At 36.1% G+C, this 21,177-nt stretch overlaps 1 protein-coding gene across 7 annotated transcripts in view; it reads right to left on the bottom strand.

Moving 5' to 3' along the window:
- Positions 1–21,177, bottom strand: part of ARHGAP26 (Rho GTPase activating protein 26) — a 514,081-nt gene that overhangs the window by 87,939 nt on the left and 404,965 nt on the right. For all 7 annotated transcript variants that reach the window (XM_031953469.1, XM_031953472.1, XM_031953473.1 and 4 more), the window contains one exon: positions 16,371–16,509. In XM_031953469.1, coding sequence (XP_031809329.1) covers positions 16,371–16,509 — 139 coding nt within the window. The remainder of the gene's footprint in view (positions 1–16,370; positions 16,510–21,177) is intronic.

The following is a 21,177-nucleotide window of genomic DNA, read 5'->3' as shown; positions in this document are numbered from 1 at the left end:
GAGAGAGAGATACATATAGTGAGACAGAGGGACAGAAAGAGATAGAGACAGATAGAAAAAAGATAAAGACAATGATTGAATTTAGAAAATTCAAATTCATTTAACTTTCTTATGGTAATGTTCTTAGTAGTCAGGAAAATATCTTACACCAAGTCTGACCTATAATTGTACCTTATTATTCCCCACAGAGTAGTTTTGCTATTACTTCAAAGAGTTGTTTTATCCCTAAAATCATATGTAAGGACCCGATGTCATTTGGAAAGGAAAAGTGAGGTCAATATCTGCTTCTCTTGTAGACCCAAGCCCACATTTTGTTTTGTCTTTTTTAGTGAAAGTAGGAAAGGGATGAGAATGCTAGATATTTATGAGATACCTATTTTTAAAATTCCTAAAAAAATAATGTCACTAATAATAAGATATTTATATAGCACCTTAAAGTTTGTGAAGTATTATATATATGTCATCTTATTTAAGACTCACAACATTGGGGCGGCTTCTTTTAGAGGCTTTTCTTCACAGAGGTTGCTGTTGTTCTTCATTCTTGAAGAGGACCACATCATCACAGAAGTGATGTCATGAAACACAAGTGAATTGGATTTAAGTGAGGGACGATTGGGCAAGATTACCTGCCTCACATTTTCCCTCCAGAGCCATTTTGGTCTAGTGGCCAGATATAGATCAGGATGGCTTGAGATGGCCCTGGATGCAGTGGGAGACCTTGGCCTAAATCTAATGTCATATTGCCTCTGCTATCACTTCATAGTGAAATATCACTGCAACATTTCCTACGACTAAAGGAGATGGGGTCTTTCTCCATGTGCCCTTCCTTATCCCCATTAAAAGACCCTCAAGAATCACCAACTGCCTACTAATTTAATTCACCAAAAGTTAAATTTATACTAGATACAAGGATGTATTCAAATGCAAAAGTGAAACAGACCTTGCCCTAAAGAGGCTTATAAAAAGGTCAAAAAGTTTATGTTCAGGAAAACCCAACATTTTTACCCTAGAGGTTTATCAACCCTTACATTAAGTAAAATCCTAAAATTGAGAAATATTCAGCAAGCACTCATTTAAGAGTCTACATCCCAGAAGGGAAAATCAATAATGGAACAGAAACCACAAAAGTTATGTTAAGCCAAGAAGTAGGAGGAATAATGGGGGTCATTTATTATACAATATGGGATGTTGCTACTGTAGAAGGCAAACAACTCTAAAATTATATAATTAGAGGTTCACAGAGAGAAAGAATCTGCCACTTATCACTATGATTCAGTCTGAGTAAAGTTTTCCTTTTGCATGAACTGGTCAAACTGAGAACAACAAAATACTCTTCAGAAGTGGCATATGGTCTAAAAAAAATAAATTGAGTATGAAGTAAGCATTTTGTTGGAGTAGATGAGATACATTTGGGACTTCATATCAGGGTGGGTTGGTGAATGTAGGTAGAATATCAGTTTTATTAATTATAGTTCTAAATTCTAAAAAAATTTGAAAAATAAAATCTAAAAATCTCCTCCCTGAGGCTATGTTCTACTACTCCATGAAGTGCCAATTTCTCAAGGAGTTCTAATTACCTCTTTCCTGAGGCAGGAAAAATAGTCTTTTCAAACACTAAATCTTCCAGGCCATAAGTGGTAAAAAGGTCATCATCTCCCTTCACAGGTCATTTCTCTTCATCCAGAGAAGCTATTCAATAGTGGAAACTCCTTCCACCACCATAACAAGGCCTCCTTCCTTTCTTCCCCTTTTCAATCCTTCTACCCTCCTCCTCATTACCCATTCCCCTAAAGGTGCTTCTCTTTCTAAGATCACAGGGTTCACCTTCTATTAATGGTCCATGATTTGATCCTAGCACAACACATGTTTCTTTCTATACCATCTTTCCTCATTCCCCCGGCAATTATCTGTCCCACCAAAAACCAAACTAACCATCCCCCCCCCCCAAAAAAAAAAAAAAACCACAGTTATTGACCTGTAGCGAGGGTGTTGGGATCTCTTCACCTTGTCTCTTTGTGCATAATTGGAAAAGTTTTTTTTATTGGTCTCTCTGCTTTCACTGTCCTTGGTAGCTGCATTTATTTACTCCTACATTTCTGTTGTTTGGAGCAAATAAGAAGCAAAGAATCTCTAGTTCTAATTTTCTTTCTAAAACTATTTCAAAATGCTCTTTCTTACTGAATATTCTCCCCTCCCCCCCCCCCCCCCCCCCCCCCCATATATGGGTAAGCTAAAATTTGCAGGGTAAGTCATCCGGGGATCCATTCAAGTGCTTTTTGGAACATATTAATCCATTGTTTCCTCCTTTTTCTAGTGAATGTGGAATAGTGTTGTATTTTTCAAATGTCTTTTTCTTTGTATTTGAAGGTCTATTTTTTGAAATGAATTGTTTAACTACTATATTTCTTGGAGTTTGCAGCTATGGGGTTTTCTGGAGGTGATCTGTGAATTCTTTTCATCAGAATTCCACTGGAATTCCATTTAGTATGATCAGAATTTCTGAATAATTTTATTATTGTCTTTATTAAGGTTAAGGTGCTATGGTTTGTTTTTTGGTTGGTTTATTTTTGTATGTTCTCATGAGACACAATATATTATATATATTATACAATATGGGATGTTGCTTAGAACCACAATATGGTTCATAAGTTGTCTCTAAGCATCCTGTCTTCAAGACCTATATATTTTGCTCACATAGTATGCACATTTCTTTTAATGTTATTACTTTTTTTACTTCTCTTCCTTTAGATTATCCTTCAATTCTGTGCATAAGCATTTCTGATTTATTATTCTTTCTTTTGTTTCTTTTCCATTAGAGATTCAAGTTAAATTTTGCCTATTATTTATGCTGTGAAAGATATACATTCTGATTATATAACTTACATTTCTCAAACCTAGAAAGACTTAAATAAACTGATGCAAAGAGAGGTGAACAGAATCAGAAAAATATTCTACAAAGTAACCGGAACAATGTGCAATGATGACCTATGACTGACTTAGCTCTTCAGCACAAAACAGTGATCCTAGAGAGTTTCAAAAGATTCATGATGAAAAATGCTATTCACATCCAAAGAATCGATAAAGTCTGAATGCAGACTGAATCATATTAGTTTCTTTTTTCTTCATTTCTTTCATGTTTTTTCTCTTTTTGTTCTGGTTTATTTTTTCCATAACATAACTCAATGAAATATATTTTTTATATGATTGCATATATGTAATCTATATTAAATTGCTTATTGTCTTAGGGATGGGATAGAAGAAGGAGAAATTTGGGGACTTGAATTTTTATAAAAAATGAATTTTGAAAAAATGTATAAATTTGTCTTTACATGTAATTGGGAAAAAATTTAAAAATAATAAAACATAATTCACATTTCTCTTTTGAACCACTCAATAAACATGTGTTGTGGCACCATATTCTCCTTAAATTCCACAAGAAAGTTTATCAAATGTTGGATCATTTTCTCTTTTTCTGTCTCTCCTTCCCTCCCTTCTTTCCTCTCTCTCTCTCTGTTTCCCTTTCTTTAACAGGATTTATTCATTAGATTTTATTCACTCAGTCTGGAGTTCATATTCCTTCTGTTGTAACTATTTTTCCTGTTGATTTATCTGCTTATGTTTGCTTTATGTTTTCTTAATAGGATCTTTGGTGATTTCAGTCTTTCCTCCCTCCTTTCTCATTTTCCCCTAATTTACTTTCTGATTCTATCCTCTCTGATCATAGCTTCTTTGGGGGCTACATCTCAAGCATTTCAACTTCTTTCCATACCACAGCTTACTAAACCAGGTCTCTGTCACTTGAATGTTCAGAACAGGCCCCATTTGTATATGATACTCTTTCTCTTAGGCTTAGTGGTTGCTGTACAACCTCCACATACATGGTGACCTCTCCTGCTCCTTTTGTTCCTTAGTTCTCTGGTCTGGCACCAATAGGTCAGAGGGCTGCCATACTGGTGCTATGCCCTGATCTAGCAGCTGAGAGTACTGTGACATTGATGCAATGGGGGGATGGCCCCTGGCAGGCTTTTGTTCCTAAATGCCGTGACCACAATAACCTAGGCTGTTTGCCATCTCCTGGTTCCTCTGGTTTTCTTCAAGTCTCAACTTGAACATCATCTTTTCCAGGAAGCTTTTCCTGGTCTTCCTTAATCTTAATATCTTCCCTCTATTTTTTATATCCAATCTATTTTGTCCATTATCTTTTTAGGATTCAATAATCTTCATGTTGTATCTCCCACTAGACTTGAAAACAGAGCCTATCTTTTCTTTGTATCCCCTGCCTGGCATAGAGTAGGCACTTGATAAATAATTAATGACTAACAATGACTTAGTTTATTTCCCCAGTACAAATTATATGAAATATAATTTGGTTTCTATACATCTTTCTAGAAGTATAAGTGATATTGACATAAGCAGGAAGGTTTAGTTGGTAGCATTAAGATATGTCTGAAAGCAATCAAATAGGGAAAAGGATAGGTTATGGTCCTGTGATTTCACTGCTGAGGAACTCCAGGATGAAGAAATTCTCTCTACCAGCAGTGCAAGCCAGCTCATCACTGTCTCAGCAATCTGTAATCTTTAGAGAACTGCAGAGGGCAATGAGAAGTAAAGTGGTTTGCTCCAAGTCACATAACCAGTATGTGTCAGAGCTGGAAATTAGGTCTTTTTGGCTTTCAGGCTAGCTTTCTATCCATTATGCCACACTGCCTCTCAAGGAAAAGAAAAGATAAAGACAGAAAAATGAGAATGTAGATTACCCCACTCAGCCCTTGAAAAATCAGAATAAAACAGATTTGCATGGAATCCCAGCAGAGCTTAAAGGTCTATGGTTTCGTGTTTTCTTTGCTGGTCCTTTTACTGCATAACACAGGGGTTTTGTCCTTTTTTGTTTTTAATAATTTTTAAAAAAGAATTCCTTAGCTTTCTTCTTCTTTTTTTTGGTTCCTATAAGCCAAATTGCAAACATGAAAGATAATATAATGTCCTCAGAATGGAAGACCTCTGTATATAAAGAAGACAACAGAGTATTTGTGGCAAGACTTCTTGTTTTCCAGTCAATGAAGTAAAGGGCAACTCTTACTCTATGATGAATGATATGAAAATCTCCCAGACACTCAGAAGTAAAGAAGGCAAGCTGAAAATGACTTGGAATTTAAGAGATTTAGACTCATAGGTGGTAAGGGAAAGATTTGAGGTGAAGTAACTCTGTACACTGGATATTTTGGATTAGTTTTGGGTGGGAGTCTGAGTTCATTCATATGGGATATTCCCCATTTGCAAACTCCTACCAGGTAACTTCTATATAAAAATAGTTGTTAAAGAGTTGTCAGAAGCAATTGGAAAATTAAGTAACTTACAATTAATCACATGGCCAAGAGGAGGAAAAATTCCTACCCAGTTCTTAACATGCCAGGCCAACTTTTTATCTACTACAGCATTGTAGTGCTCTTATTATTTACTTACCTGAATACTAAAATACTAAAATTCTTATCAGAGGATAATTGCAGAGGCAGTGAAATTACTATAAGGTTCAGTGAGAAAATAAAAGTGATACTAAATTAAGCATTTTGATAGGTTAAACCATCTGGGATGTTCAAAAACAAAACAAAAGAAAAAAATACAAAAAGTGGTTACACTTAAAATGATTCCTTAAATAAGAAGACGAATCAGGAAAAAAACAAAAACAACAATTATCCGGGAGAGTCACCTAAATAAGATCGCAAAATTCTGGTTGGAAAGGCAAATCTGCATGCATTCACAGGCAAAGGACCGTAAGCAGATTAGACACCATCAAAAAATGTTAACCTGATCTCCTCCTATCCCCCAACCCCTCCCAAAAAAAAATCATTTTAAAACAAAATCCAAACAATCAGCAACAACAACAAAAAATTCTACCCTTGCTATTGGCTTCACAGTACCATGCCAGACTTGTTAAGACTACTGATGACTCATTCTAACTCTGACACTAGCATCAGGCTGTTTGGGAAGGGCTGGTGAAAGGCTAGTTACTAGAGGGAAAAAATTGTGGGCTAATGGGCATTTTAAAAACATTTTAACTAAAGGGCAAACTCATGAGATCACACAGGATACACTAAAGGGTATTAAAGCAACAGAACATCAATGAAGAAGAAGATTCCTGGACCTGTCATAGAGAGTACAAATGCTTGCTTCTTTCCAACATCTGTATTCCTTCATGACATCTGCAACCCAGAAACAGGAAAATAAGGGAAGAAAAAAAAGAGTCAACTTTCTACTCATCACCTCACAATTTGGGGGTGACTATGGGTTCTTAAAGACTACACCAATAGGCTTAAGCTTTAGCCATTCTTATTACTGTGGAGAAGTTTTGATTACTGACCCAGTGATAGGTTGAATGTCTTACTTGAGAAGGAACTTCCTTAAGTTGGGTCATACTCATCAACAGAAAGGCAGTCAAAAGGTGATTAATTTTTCCTGCCTCATTACATAGCATTAAATTTCCATACCCATTACCATCCAGCCAAACTGGCCTTCATAATGTTCTTCACACATAACCCTTCACCTCCAGCCTCAGTACATTAGCCCTGGCTGCTTCCCATTGTTGGAATGTTGCCCCTCCCCTTTCTGTTTGTCACTCTCTTTAGCTTTAGTCAAGGTTTAGCCCTTGAGCACCCCATTTTACATACAGCCTTTCCCAATCCCTCCTAACCTCCCCCACCCCAGCTGCTAGTTCCTTCCCCTTTGAATCATCTTGTATCTATTCTATATTTACTATGTACATATGTTGTCTTTCCTGTAAGCTCTCTGAGGGCCACAGAATTTTTTCCTTTCTGCTTCTGTATACCCAGCATCTAAATCAGTGTTTGGCACATAAAAGATATTTAATAAATGCTTATTGATTATTTGATTTCAGTAGTTTCTAAAACTGTCCACTAAGGCACATGGAGAAGTGGTGATCTGTATTTGTGGAGGAATATGGGGAAAAGAATAAAACAAAACAAACCACAACCCACTGAAGTACTTGAGGAAGTCTAGAGGTTATTACATGTATATATGACATGGCCAGTTAGTGTGACATACTGGATGGCTGCCCTAGTAGTTCCAAATGTTAACTCTCAGGAGGCAAGGCCATTCTGCATGGTGTCCTAGTCAGAACACTTAGTAAATCTCCAGAATCAATTTTAGGGAGCTAGATAAGACCTCCTCACATATTCCCAGCACCCATTATAAAGCAAACAAAAGGATTGAAATAAGATACAAACACAGGTTGTCAAAATAATTCTAAATCTATGCTTATAAACTATGCTTTGCAAAATTGCTTTTAAGCAACCCTAAGTATAAGAAAAAAAAATTCACATGGCTTAGTGGATACAGAGCCTACAGTCAGGAAAAGCTGAGTTCATGTCTCATCTCTGTCACACATATTTGCTGTGTGACCTTTGGACAAGTCACCGCCCTTAAGAGCTTTGGGAAAGTCACCAGGATTGTAAATTGACCTGAATTTGTAGAGAGAGTTTCCTCACTCTGGAGTTCCCTGTATTAACAAAATTACAAATCCAATCCATATCCCTATCTCTAATTATAACAACAATGATAATAGTTTCAATAAAGAATCATATAGTGCCTTAAGGTTTGCAAAGTGCTTTTTTCACTCGATTCCATAACATAGATGCTAATCATTCCCATTTTACAGAAGAGAGCATTGAGGCTTGTAGAGAGTTTGCACAGCTAACAGGTAAGTGAGCTTTGAACTCAACTCTTCCTAACCCCAATCAAGTATTTTACTCACTATGACACTTAAAAGTGTTTACAACAAGGCAATCAATGGAACTGCCTTGTAACTCAAAAATAAGGGGGACAAAGTAATATGTGTACTTTTCTGAAACTGCTTCACATCAGGAGTATCTATCCATTTAAAGACAAGAGTCTTCCTTGCACAAAACAAGAGTGGAAAAAACAAGCAATTCACTGTCATTAAATTAAGACAAATACAGAATAATTTTGGTGACATTATACTGGTTCAGGTTGTTGCCATGGGAATCCAGGAGCTCCCTCATTTTCCATACTTACCAAGGTCTCCCACTCCCTTTAATGGCACCCCCTTTCGATACCACAGAGGAATTCTCTCTTAAATGGGGCTAGGGAAAAAAAAATTACATCCCCAGCCAAGCCAAATCCAAACATCATGACAGGTCTATACAAGTCTGAATGAATGTCTGAACAGTGATGAAAGACAAGAAAGAAATAAGATTTTTAGCATCACTTGGAGGTGGAGGGAGGGGAAAAGGGTCTGATGGATTTCACTGTAGATTTCTGATTCATGGTCAATTTTCACAGTGACATCTACGCTCTATCCAGAATGTTTGAGCCAATAAATCAGAAGCCAATGATCTTTATTAGCCATCTCACAGAGCAATGTCAAATCTGAAGAGAAAGTGGTAGCAAACAGTGTAACAAGGGAGGCAGCAAAAAACAAAACAATACAAAGCAGAAGCAAACACCCAGAGGCTCAAAACACCCAGAGAGAGATGTGCTTTTCCTAGTCTTGTTAAAGTTTTGCAATAAGGCCTGTAATATATCATTCCAACAAGATGTGATGATAACAACACAGCAACTTAATGAATTTTGCAATAAAAAATGATGAATGTACAACAATCTCTAAGTTTACCATCTTTGGGAAACACCCAAGAGCATGGGAAACTTGGAGTCAAAAAACTGGTAAACTATTTTTTTGGCCTTGTGTTTCCTGCAAACAGCACCTGCCCACAATATAATCACTAGTAAGGTGGATCTGCAATTGTGCTTGCCCATTCTAAGAAGAATCATGGCATTCATTAGAAGCTAAGGAGAAGGGCCTTAATGATCATCTAATCCTATGGCTTCACTTCATTCATTCATTCATTCATTCATTCATTCATTATTGGTTTCATGGATTCCTAATGACAGTCTGGTGAAGACTATGGACTACTTCTCAATTTTGAAAAAAATTCTTACGTAAAAGAAATGATAAATTTCAGTAAGTGAAAAATAAATGAAAAATAGTTTTCTCATCCAAGTTAACTGACCTTCTTAATTATATCCATGGACTACTGTACTGTAACTTAAAATCTAACCTAACCCCTTCATTTTTATTAATAAGAAAAGTGAATCCAAAAAAAGAAAATTGACTTGCCCAAGATCACAGAACTAATAATCAGCAAAAGTAGTATTTGAACTTGGGTCCTTTAACTCCACATTCACGTTTCTTTAGATCGGGTCATGCTGCTTCTGATATCTGACAAAAACAGACCAAAGATGCATTTTGGCCTTTGTTTACAGACCAGTACATTTACTTGGTAGAAAATCCAATCATTCAGTCAAAAGATTTTCTCTCATTTTCTTCAGTTATTTCACTTTACTGACTCTTTATCTTTCCTCAATATGCCCATAACATTTTTTTTCTTCACCAAGAAAAAGAATTCAATGAAATGTGTTTCCTTTAGAGAATGGGTTACTCAGTAACTTGGGACAGAGCTGACAAGAATAAGAACCACAGCACTGATTGCTGTTTTAAGGAAAACTACAGATTAGACAATAATCTCTGCTTCCCATCAACTGGAGAGTCAGACTGAAAACATTATTCCATCTGTTTTGCGATCATAAAAGAGAAAAACAGCCTTGGGAGCACCAAATTTTAAAGGTAGGGGTGTGTGTGTGTATGGGTGTGTGTGTGTACACACATACAAAGGATGCTCACAAAGAACACAAAATAGATAAAAAAAATACACCAGAAACAATGTAACTCAATTCTCCTTCATTTTACAGGTAAGGAAACTGAGGACCAAAGAAATTAAAGAACTTCTTCATGGGAACACAAGGAAGCCAGAAAGTGCCAGAACTCTTCCCACTCCAAATTCTCTAGCAGTGTTCTTTGTACTACATCGTGCTGCCTCCATAGGGGTTTGGGGGTGGAGGATGGTATGAAAGAATGCACATGTGAGTGTGTGTACACATATGCTCATCTACTTCCGCAGTGAATTTGAGTAGGAGCTGGGATTTAGGATCTTAGAAACACACATGCATTCAGCTCAGTCAGTCTCTGTCTGAACTTCAACTAGTATTAGCTAGAACAGATAATTTTCCCTCTGGATATATAAAGTGTCTAAAAAAAAAAAGAGCTATGACTTATTCATTGTCACTATTTAACAACCTACACAAGGATTTCTTTTACCTATCAAATTAAATATATGTTCAGCTTGGCCTTTAAGACATACTACAAACTAAACTTTTCCCTTTCATATTAGTAATTTCACTCTCATTACAGGCAGTCCACAGTTTATAAGCTACTATTCCTACCTTTGATCTACTCCTCTTTGCTTTATTTTTAGACTTCTGCTGGCTTATTCTTTCTAAAACAAGCTCTGTTCACTCACCCCACTCAAAAGCTCTCTACTGCCCTTATAAAGCCTAACTTTCAGATTCCTTGGCTCTCTACAATCAATCAATAATTGATAAACATTTATTAAGCTTCCACTCTATGCCATGCATTGTGGAAATACAAAAAGAGGCTAAATTCAGATCTGGCCTTTATGGAGCTTACAATCAAATGAATACATATACACCTCTAATATATTTATCTAACTATCTATGTATCCATCCATCCATCAATTCATCCATATCCACAATATACAACCAATCTGTTATTTAGCCAGATCCCTCAATACTTCCCTACAAACTCTCAAACTACATTCAACACCATTTCCTGAACATACTCTGAATTCATAAGATTTGTGCTCTTCCCTTTCCCCAATTCTGTTGAAATTTAACCCATCTATCAAGCTTCAAAATGTCAGCTACCTCCACACTTTTCCTGATCCCTCCCAAACAGATCTCCATCTGTAAATTTCCATAGGATTTTGTTCAGCTCCTTTAAATCTTTTTAAGGCACAGACCATATGCCTTCTATTATGATTTTTGAAAGGGGTTTCTAGGTGGCAAAATGGATAGAACACTGGGCCTGGAATCACAAAGACTCATCTTCATGAGTTCAAACATGGCCTCAGACACTTATTCAGCTGTGTGATCCTGAGCAAACCACTTAACCCTGTTTGTTTCCATTTCCTCATCTGTCAAATGAGCTGGAGAAGGAAACAGCCAACTATTCCACTATATTTACCAAGAAAACTCCAAATAGGGTCACAAAGAGTTAGGCATGATTGAAAACAGCTGAACAACCAAACAGTTATTGATACACTTGTCCTATCTCCCTACTGAATCATAAGCTTCTTGAGGGCAAGGACTATGCCATATTCATTTTTTAATTTCAAAAATGACTGAGCACAGAGTATGTCATGGCAGGGGCTCAAAGAATATTTATTAAATTGGATTAAATTAATTCGGCTGTGTTCCAAAAATCCTCATTTGTGAGTTTGGTTGTTTAGCATTCATATATCATAGAAACCCAAAGATGAAAAGTATCTCAACTTCCAAGGTCACCAAGATAAACAGGAATCCTTTCTATATCATCTCTAATACATGACTACCAGCCTCTGCTTAAAGACCCACAGGGATGGGGAGATCATCACCTCCCAAAGCATCCCATTCACTTTGGGACAATTAGTAAGTCGGCAAGTTTTTCTTTAAATGGAGCCAACATTTTGCTCTATACAACTTGCACTCATTATAAATAGCACTGGTCTTAGAGCCATGAATCAAATAGTTCAAGCCAAGTGTCATGTCATCCCCGTATTGACCACTTTGCCAGTCTAACCATCTCATAATATAAACTGTAGGACAAAAACCCCACCATCATTCATACTCCTACCTCCTCCAGGGGAAAAACCATTCTCAGTCACAATTGGGAATGATCTAGGAACACATTTCCTTTCTCTTCCTATAGTCAGAGTTCCCAACCCAAAAGAATTTTCACATAATCGCTCAGTGTTGTTGGGGAGGGCCTTAAGTGAAGTGAGTCTTTAGCAAATGGGGAACAGAAGCTGATACTCAGGAATCAACTTAGGAGTGCAGATCTTCCTCTGAGGGATGTGGAGAGAGCAGGAATATTGTAAAAGAGGCAGGTGCTAGGGCTCCTATAGAGACTACTCTTATTGGTAGGATAGGGGTCTTCTAGATAAAGAAAGATTGGAGAGCTGAGGAAAAGAACTCCTCAGCAAAGGAGCAACGTTGACTCTAAAAGCATGAGAGTCTGCTAGAAGTGGTCACTTGTAGGGTTTCTATGCATGTGGGCAATTAAATAGGGGGAAGGAAGGAAAAGGCCACAGAAAGACTATGCATGTGTCTGGGTGCTTGGTAAATGTAGGGAACAACCTGTACTCCCTTAATAATTCTTCTGGCAGGGATGTGGACTGGAAAGAGCCATGGATTTGGGAGTCAGGTTCAAAGAGCAACAAAGTGGAAGCCAAGAGGGTCTTACACTGACTAATAAAGTGAATGTGAGAAAATCACTTCTTTGCTGAGCCTCAGTTTCCTAAGCTATAAAATAGGGGTGAGCGAATCATAGAATTTATAGGTAAAAGAGATGCCAGAGAAAAAGATCTTTTTTCATACAGTTGTGAGAAAAAGAGGTTTTGGAAACTTGGATGGTTATTGTACTAATGAAATTGTAATTGTTCGACCCCAAGGAAAAAAGACTGTTTCCTGACAGTCTTGCTCATTAAATTAAAATTTCTCAAGTGTCAACTATGTAAAAGACTCTGGGCTAGACACTTGAAGAAAATGACTCAAATCATTTGGGGGAGGATTATATCTTTATATATGTTATTTCTTCACTCTGGAGTCCTAAAACATTCTTGTTTTTTCTTCTTGCCAACGTTGTTTAGTACCATCTTGAAACTCACTCTTGAAAACTTTTTTATGACTGGTCAAATGTGATCCCTCTGATGATATAAATAGCATAGTTTGTACTTCCTTGGCCAGAGCCCATAACTCATACTTTACTGAGGAAAAAGAAACCTTTTGTCATGAACCTAACTGTTCCTCTTCTCTTCATCTCAGAATCACTTGACAATATTCCTTTTTCTCTCTTCCTTTATTCTTGATGAAGAGAAGAATCCTTCTCCATGTGAAGGTCATCTCCTCTCTCTCCTGTTGCTCTGTAATTTGCTCAGCTCTCAAAGGTAATTTCAATTTCTTTAGTATCTTCATTGGTTCCCTAATACCCAATGCAGCACTCTGCAGGTAGACATTCTGTGAGTGTTCTCCCTATGGGCAAATAACTACCTTAAACCATGTACAATTAAAAACGGATTTCCCATCTTCTAACCTATGGCTGGGGTGAACATTTTGTATTTAAGATATAAGAATATCTTTATTAAAAAAAAAAAAAAAAGAATGCTAAACCTGAGTTTAAATCCTGGTATTGTTATTATCTGAGTGATTGCTCACAAATCATTTTTAACTTTTCTGGAACTGTTTTTTCATTTGCAAAAAAGAGTGGTTGCAAGAAAGGACTCGTAAGGTCATTTGAAGCTCTAAATCCATGATATAATCATTGATCTTCACTATGAATTGAAGATGCCAACTTTTAGTTTAGGTTTAGTTTAAAAAAAAAAAAAATATATATATATATATAGGGCCTTTGAGGAGAAAACCCAGTTATATAACATTGTGGATACATAAATAACTTGTCTATGATTGTAGTGGAAAACAGAACTAGAGTAACTTCAGTAATAATCAAAGAAACAACAAAAGCTAGAATGCCTGTAATTACTGAGCCAAATTCCAGTATAAAGGAAGAACTTCATGAACCTTTTAACCATGGAGACATATAGTTTGGACTGAGAAAAAAGTGAAGTCAGTGATAATCTATGACCAAGAATTTTAAATTCATTCCATTTTAAAGTTACAATATAACCACTGAAAAGTGGGAAGGAAAGGAAAATAAGGAGAAAGGTTTATTGATAATAAACAAGAAGATCTTTAGACTAGGGATACTGTGGGCTTCTAGGAAAATCCAGCCTCATTAAACACTATAATTAGTGATGAAGCAAAAGACTGATGAACAGAATCTATAGATAATGTTAAATTTAGCAGTATTTCAATAACCAAAGCAGCATAATTAATTGGGTCAAGGTATTATGCAGATGGCATTAATATAGAATGAGATTAAGAATTAGGATAAAGATTGAATTTGTATAAAAAAGTCTCAGAAGAGGAAAATACCTTCTACCAAGGGTGGATTAGCACTTTCCTTGTAATTTATAGTCTTAGAAAACTAAGTGAATAGGTTCACAAAACCTACATAGATAGGATTCGAACACAGATCCAAGGCCAGTTCTCTATTCATTATGCAAAGCTGTCTTTCATTAGGATAAAGTTAAGTTAAAAAAAAAGTTTAAGTTAAAAACAATTTTAGTGTCAGCTTGAAGCTTCAATCAGAGGCAAAAACCTGGAGAGATAAAATTACAGCCAAACCAATGTTTATAGCAAATAACATTAATCTTTGAGCATGTGATATGACATGATCAGCTAGCAGCCTCCAGGATTGTGAAAATAAACAAAAAAGTAGCACTTGGACTTTTACTGAAGAAATAAATGGAATCAGAGACACCTTAGTAAAAGACCAAGAAAAATCCTGTTACAAATTGTGTTTCCATTGGATTAAAGACTGGCCTAATTTATTTGCTTATATTGCCAATCTATCTACAATCTATTCTACAATAATTCTCAAAATGAGGGAACGTTAGCACATCAGGACAAAATAACTAATGGGCCGGTTAAAATCAAAGGGTTGTGTAGTGAACATAAGAGGCTGATAGGAAGGAGTGCTCTTTACAAAAGAAAGTTATCATTTAGTCTAGGTCTAGGCTCTTTTATAACAGCTTTGTAAAAGTTCGAGCATGGTAGGAACCATAATTCCTGGTTTGGCAGTGCGCAGGTCATGGTACTATAGTCTAACTCAGAAAACAGACTTTCCTGTTCCTCCTCTTGAATGTTCTGAGACAGCTTGAACACTATTCTAGTTTCCCCAGAATAAAGTTTCCAAAATTAATCAAATTTATTCTTTTTTTTCTTTTCAAATAAAAATGTTCCTTCTCTAAGGGAAAAGAAAAATCCCAGAAATATCCCAGCAAATGAGGAGTTTGATTCTATTTCCAGACAGCATTTCCTACCATAAAGAGAAAAACATATTGCCCCAGAATGTCAATGTTTCATTGAACCTCTCTCTGTCTATGACCTGTTGACTCTAACACACTAATTTTCTCTTTCCTAAGTATGATTTGGTTTCACATACCTTTTGACCTTAATCTTTTGCTTCCTAGGATAAAAATAATCCCAAGTAAAGATATTTGATGTGTGACTTCAATGACCATTTTTCTACATTTCCAGTTTCATTTTTGTTCATACCCAGAATTTTCTTTCCTTGCTAAATCATGGACCACACGCAGTTTTAAACCACCATTCTGAAGCTAACATCCCTTTAATATGTCAATAAGTGCCGAAAGGCTATTTCAAGCTTCAGAAAAGAAATTCTTAACTTTTTTGGTGTTGGGGAGCCCTGTTGCAGAAATGCATCCATTCACAGAATGTTTGTTGCTTACATCCATAAGTAAAGGAAATACTAAATTTCAGATTAGTGAAAGTAAAGATGTAACTTTTTTTTTTTTTCTTCTTCAAAATTCACAGATCATGGACCCTAGATTAAGAATTTTGTTCACTTACCAAGGCAAGGGACTCAGTCCAATCTACCCTGATCTGCACATTGCTTTGGACAAAGCACCGGAGGATGTAGTGGCGCCAGAAATCCTAAACAGAGTATCACTCTAACACCAAGTGTTCTTCTAGCAAATGTTAATGAAGACTCTATAGTTCTAAGATATATTAAGGGAGGCAATACCTACAGAGATCAGACCACATCCTTTTAATCAAGGATTAGAAGTTTTCGACTAAAATGGGAAATATATTACTTCCCATTAGATAGATAGATAGAGACAGAGAGACAGACACACACACACACACACACACACACACACACACGACATTGCTCTGCTCCTTCCTCGATAAGAATAACACTGTTTACCTTGTGGTAAACACAGCACGGCCCACTGTTTGTCTGATCTCTGCAGAGTTCTGACATCCTTAGATCAAAGGGGGCACAGCCCACACAGTTCAGGGAGTGATATGCCATTGCCATGAGACACACAGGTAGGGCCACTATTGAGTCTGCACAGAGAGGCAGTCAGGTGCATGCCCCAGAGGAGAGATTGCTGAGGCTTTATTCTCAGTCCTATGGAGTCTGCCAGGGTGACTCAGCAAGGGAGCCAGAAGGCAGATGGACACAGCTATGTCCCGGGAGGGCCGGGTCAGTGTCACAGCAAAGAGCGCCCATACAGGCACACCTGAAGCAGCCTAGAAGAACCCTGAAGAACTCATAGCACAGAGTGGAGACTTACGTTTTTCTGTTGCCTGTGCTGTGTGAAAGAGTGTCAGTGGCCTCTCGCTGCAGGAGGGTGGCTTAGAGTCATTGCTTTTCTTCCAAGACAAGCTGGGTTGGGTGTTTGTGAGGAGTGCATCAGGCACTGTATTAAATATCTGTAAAAGGAAGCGGTCATAATGCTGTGAAATGGGTGAGGAAAAAATGCATACTTATACCTATGTGATTTGGGACTGAGAATTTGGCAGAAGGGATCTCAGAAGGCTTTTAGTTCATAATTCAATTTCACATGCAACCATCCCATTTTTTTTTAAATAATTATACTATGCTATGGAAATGCTTTTATTATTCCATAAATTAAAAATAAAATAAATAAAAATTGAAAATCTAAAAACACCAAATAAACAAAACAAAACAAAAAGCTATCAGGTTAGATTTTTCCCTGCTTTCAAATGAACACATCTTAAAGATCTTTAGAGAATGAGATTATATAGCCTCTCTCAACAATTCCAACTAGAATCTAATCAAATTTTTGTTGTTTTTTTTTTAATTTTTAAAATTTTTTAAATTGTTAAAAGCAGAAGTAGAAAACAACTATGCTTTATAAGCCTTCACAAAACTGAAGGAAATAGACCCACAAGTATCCATTCTTCATGTATAATTTGATCAATCATTAAGCATTATTAAAATACCGTGTGTGTGTGTGTGTGTGTGTGTTTGTGTATAAAGAGAAAGGCATGTGTGTATATGTGTGTGTAGATATATACACATACATATGCATATTTATCTACAAAAGAATATATAAAATAAGCATAAATTTAATGTCACTTTTCTGTTTGTTTTAATTTACTAGAAAATAGATGCAAGCTATTTTTTGTTGTGATTCAGTTAAACTTAATAAGTAGTTCCTTTTCTCATTTGGCACAGTTCCTCTTTTTCAAGTTACTTTCCAATTCTTCCACAAGCTTTGCAAAACATGAATCACAAAATGAGATATTATAAAAGGGAAAAAAATGTCTGACAAACCTTGTGTCTCTCCAAATTATAATATCTTACACTCTGTCTATGTTAAATGTCCTGAATCCCTTTCTAGGTACTGAGAAGTATGGGACAGTATAAAGCAGATGTGGCAAAAATAACACATAACCCTCCTAAGTATGGCCTAAATCAAATTAAAATGGAGATGGGGAAATATTTAATAAAATAAATTAAAAAAAAATAAAATACAACATAAAAACCATTAATATATGGTTTGCTAAGTTAATACATAGCCTTCAGGGAATCTTATGTACAGTTTAGGGTCCCCTCCCTACCCCTTTTCTATTTGAATTTAAAGCCACTAGTGTAAAGAGAACTAACTAGTTCAGAAGTCTTAGACCTGCTTTAGAATCCAAGACAAAAAAGAGAGAAAAGGGCACACTTGCTGAAAGGGCTAACAACAGCAATGATTTTCGTTTACTAAATGGATATGGTCCCCTTATATGGCAAATTATATGATGTATTCTAATATTTCATAGTATTCCCTCATCAAACAGCACATATACATCTAACACCAAGCAGAATATGATAGAGAAAAATTATTATTTTTTTAGCTTTACAAAAATTTCCCTCAGAACAGCTGTGCCATATAGGTTGGCAGGTTCTCAAATCCCACTAGTATCAACCAGATTGTGAAATCATCCTGACTCCCAAACACAGCTGCCTGAAAATGGAATTAGCATATTTTTCCTAAAAGGACTAAAATTTTTGGACAAAATGAACCAAACTAACATCAGTAGATTCTTACCTCTAAAAATCCCCAACTAATCTCCCCCCCAAAAAGAAAGAAAGAAAGAAAGAAAGAAAGAAAGAAAGAAAGAAAGAAAGAAAGAAAGAAAGAAAGAAAGAAAGAAAGAAAGAAAGAAAAAACAACAAATAAAAATCCCCACCTCATTCTCAGGAGATAGTTTGGAAATTGTTTCCCAATGTGGCAGACACCTTGGGCTTTCAGCTAAGTCATTAGAAAGGGGGAAAGGTTATATGTCTTTCAGAAGCAGTTTATTGATTTCCTCCCCCCTCCAATTCCTCAACATTAACATGTGCGTGCAACTGTACAAGCTCTCATTTTCTATCTCTCAACCTGGGCACAGCAGTGATCAAATCAATAGTACCTTTGCTTCTGGAAGGGGCAGGGCAATTGATTGTCCAATGGCTCTAGTCACCATACTCATAACTTCCAACACTAACTCTTCACTGACCAATACTCCCTAAAATGTTATGTGCTCCTCAATTAAAATATAAGCTCCTTGAGAGTAAAGATGATCTATCTCTCTATATTTGTATCCTATTACTTAGCATACCACTAGAACAATACTTTTTCATTTCTCCATCTCTTCATTGTCATTCCTTCTAACTTCTTTATTCTTATTCTGCAGACTCCTGAATCACTCACTTACTTCCCTAGAGCTACTCCAACATGCCCAGTTATCTCTTCCTTCTTTAGAAATTTTTAAGGATGCTCCCAAAATTGAAACAGTAGTAACATCTTTATAAAACTTATAAACACTTTTATATGGACAAACATTTAATTCAATAATAACAGATTGGGAAGTTATGTAAAATAATTTTTATGTTACAGATGATATAACTTGCTCAGTGACATTTGTTCAAGGTTACAGAGCAACACAACTGGTTTCTAATCCAGAACTCTCCCTACATCACACTTTCTTAAACAATTATTGACCTGCAACATCCAAGAAACACAATAAATGAGTATTTCTATTAGCATCCTCTCTACTCAGAGTCTCAAAACAAGTGAACTTCAATAATTACTAGCAAGAAAGATTTTACATCCTATATTACTGTGTGGAAAAAAAAAAAACAAGTTCTTGCTTTCTACAATGAAAGAACTGGCTACATACAATATTTCTTTTGTTTCTTAGTCTTAGGGGAAGCATGACATTCCCTTATCTTTGTTTTTTCAAACAGAGAAAAACAAACAACCCGATATATGGAGAAATTAAATGATTCCTGCAAAGTAACAGTCTATCAGAGACACTGCTCTGGTACTTATCCCTTGGTTATCTTTTGCTCCTCACCTTGAGTCACAATATCTATTTGTGATTACAGAGGATAAAATGCTTTCCTTCAAAAAATCCCTACAGCAAGAGTTACTTATGCTGACTTTAGAAATATGCATTAAGGGGAAAAAATGGCCAAGTGGCATTTTCATGACACAGCAGAATCCAAATCCCAATAATGAGTTCCTGATTTTCCCGAGTATGGCTGACATACTCCAATAGTGTGTTCTCCTGGGAAGAATACTGGGACTGTCATGAGTATGTCATAAATGTACTCAAATACTTTCAATAGGTCCTCACTGACTCACCAATAAATTTGGTACTTCCAGGTACTCCACAATCTAGCACCAACCTCCCTTTCTGGCTTGATATAACATTTTCCCCCTTCTAAATTCTAGCCCAATTGGATAATTTCTCTGTCCCTGTTCTTATCTTGTACTCTATTTCTATACTTTTGAACTCCCTGTACGTGAAACGGATGTCAATATATCTTAATAATTTTGCTGAGAACCAGAAGATCACTGTACATGACAAGAAGACTAATACGAAGACTGATTCTGATGAACAGGGCTCTTTTCAACAATGAGATTCCAGTTCCAATGATCTTGTGATGAAGAGAGCTTTCTGCAACCAGAGAGAGAACTATGGAAACTGAGTGTGGATCACAACATAATATTTTCACTCTTTTTGTTGTTTGCTTGAATTTTGTTTTCTTTCTCATTTTTTCTTTTGATCTTGATTTTTCTTGTACAGGTTAATAATTGCATAAATATGTACACATATATTGGGTTTAGTTATATATTTTAACATGTTTAACATATATTAGATTACTTGCTATCTAGGGGAGGAGGTGGAGGGAAGAGAGGGAAAAATTTAGAACACAAGGTTTTGCAAGGATCAATGTTGAAAAATTATCCATGTATATGTTTTGAAAATTAAAAAAACTGTAATAAAAAATAAGATTTTGTTGAATTGAATATGAATTTAGTGGTACAGAATCCAGACCAGATTCTGCCATTTTAGTACTTAAGTTACTTGTCTGCCTTGCTTTCATTTACTTATCACAAAATGTTCTACTTACTTTAAAGAACTGAGTTTCAAATGAAGCCATGTATTTGAAAACAGTGTGAAGAAGTATAAAGTACTTAGTCTTAGTGCAGTTTTTCCAGTTCAGTAGCTATTGAAAAATGAAGACACACTAAGACTTTTGGGGTACCCTGAATAAAAGGGAGGAGGAAGAGGAAGGTAAAACAATGTATCAGTAAATTTTTAGATTTAATATATTACCAATCTAAAAATTTACTGATATGTTATATACAACATACACTCCCCCAAAACTGCCAGACAAACAGTTGCAATGTATCCTTTAATTCTTACAGTTTGGTACCAACATTCACCATTATTTTTGACTAGGATTTTGTTGCCTCTCAATGTTTCCTTTTTTTACCTTGTTCTAATCATGTCTATTGGTCTTTCTGTGGCACTTTCTTCACTCTGCAACATTTCATACAAGTTTTCTTGTGATTCCAAATTATGCTGAAGTACTCTTAAAATCACTGTTCATATATCTTACTTTCTACAATGGGTACATGCTCTGTTTCTAGCTTTTTGCTGTCTATCAAGTTAACACTTTTGCACTAGGTCTGTCTCACTTGTCAGTGACCTCCGTGACAGAATGGTTCCAGTGGCAGAATTTCTGTCAGAGAAGATGAACAATTTGACAATGTTTCTTGCACCATTTTATATTGTTTGCAAGAACAGATGAAT

This window comes from Sarcophilus harrisii, chromosome 2 (genome assembly GCF_902635505.1).
Source record: "Sarcophilus harrisii chromosome 2, mSarHar1.11, whole genome shotgun sequence".
In the NCBI taxonomy this organism is placed as follows: domain Eukaryota; kingdom Metazoa; phylum Chordata; class Mammalia; order Dasyuromorphia; family Dasyuridae; genus Sarcophilus; species Sarcophilus harrisii.
Note: the sequence above shows the minus strand (reverse complement) of the source record. Positions and strands in the feature narration are given on the sequence as shown.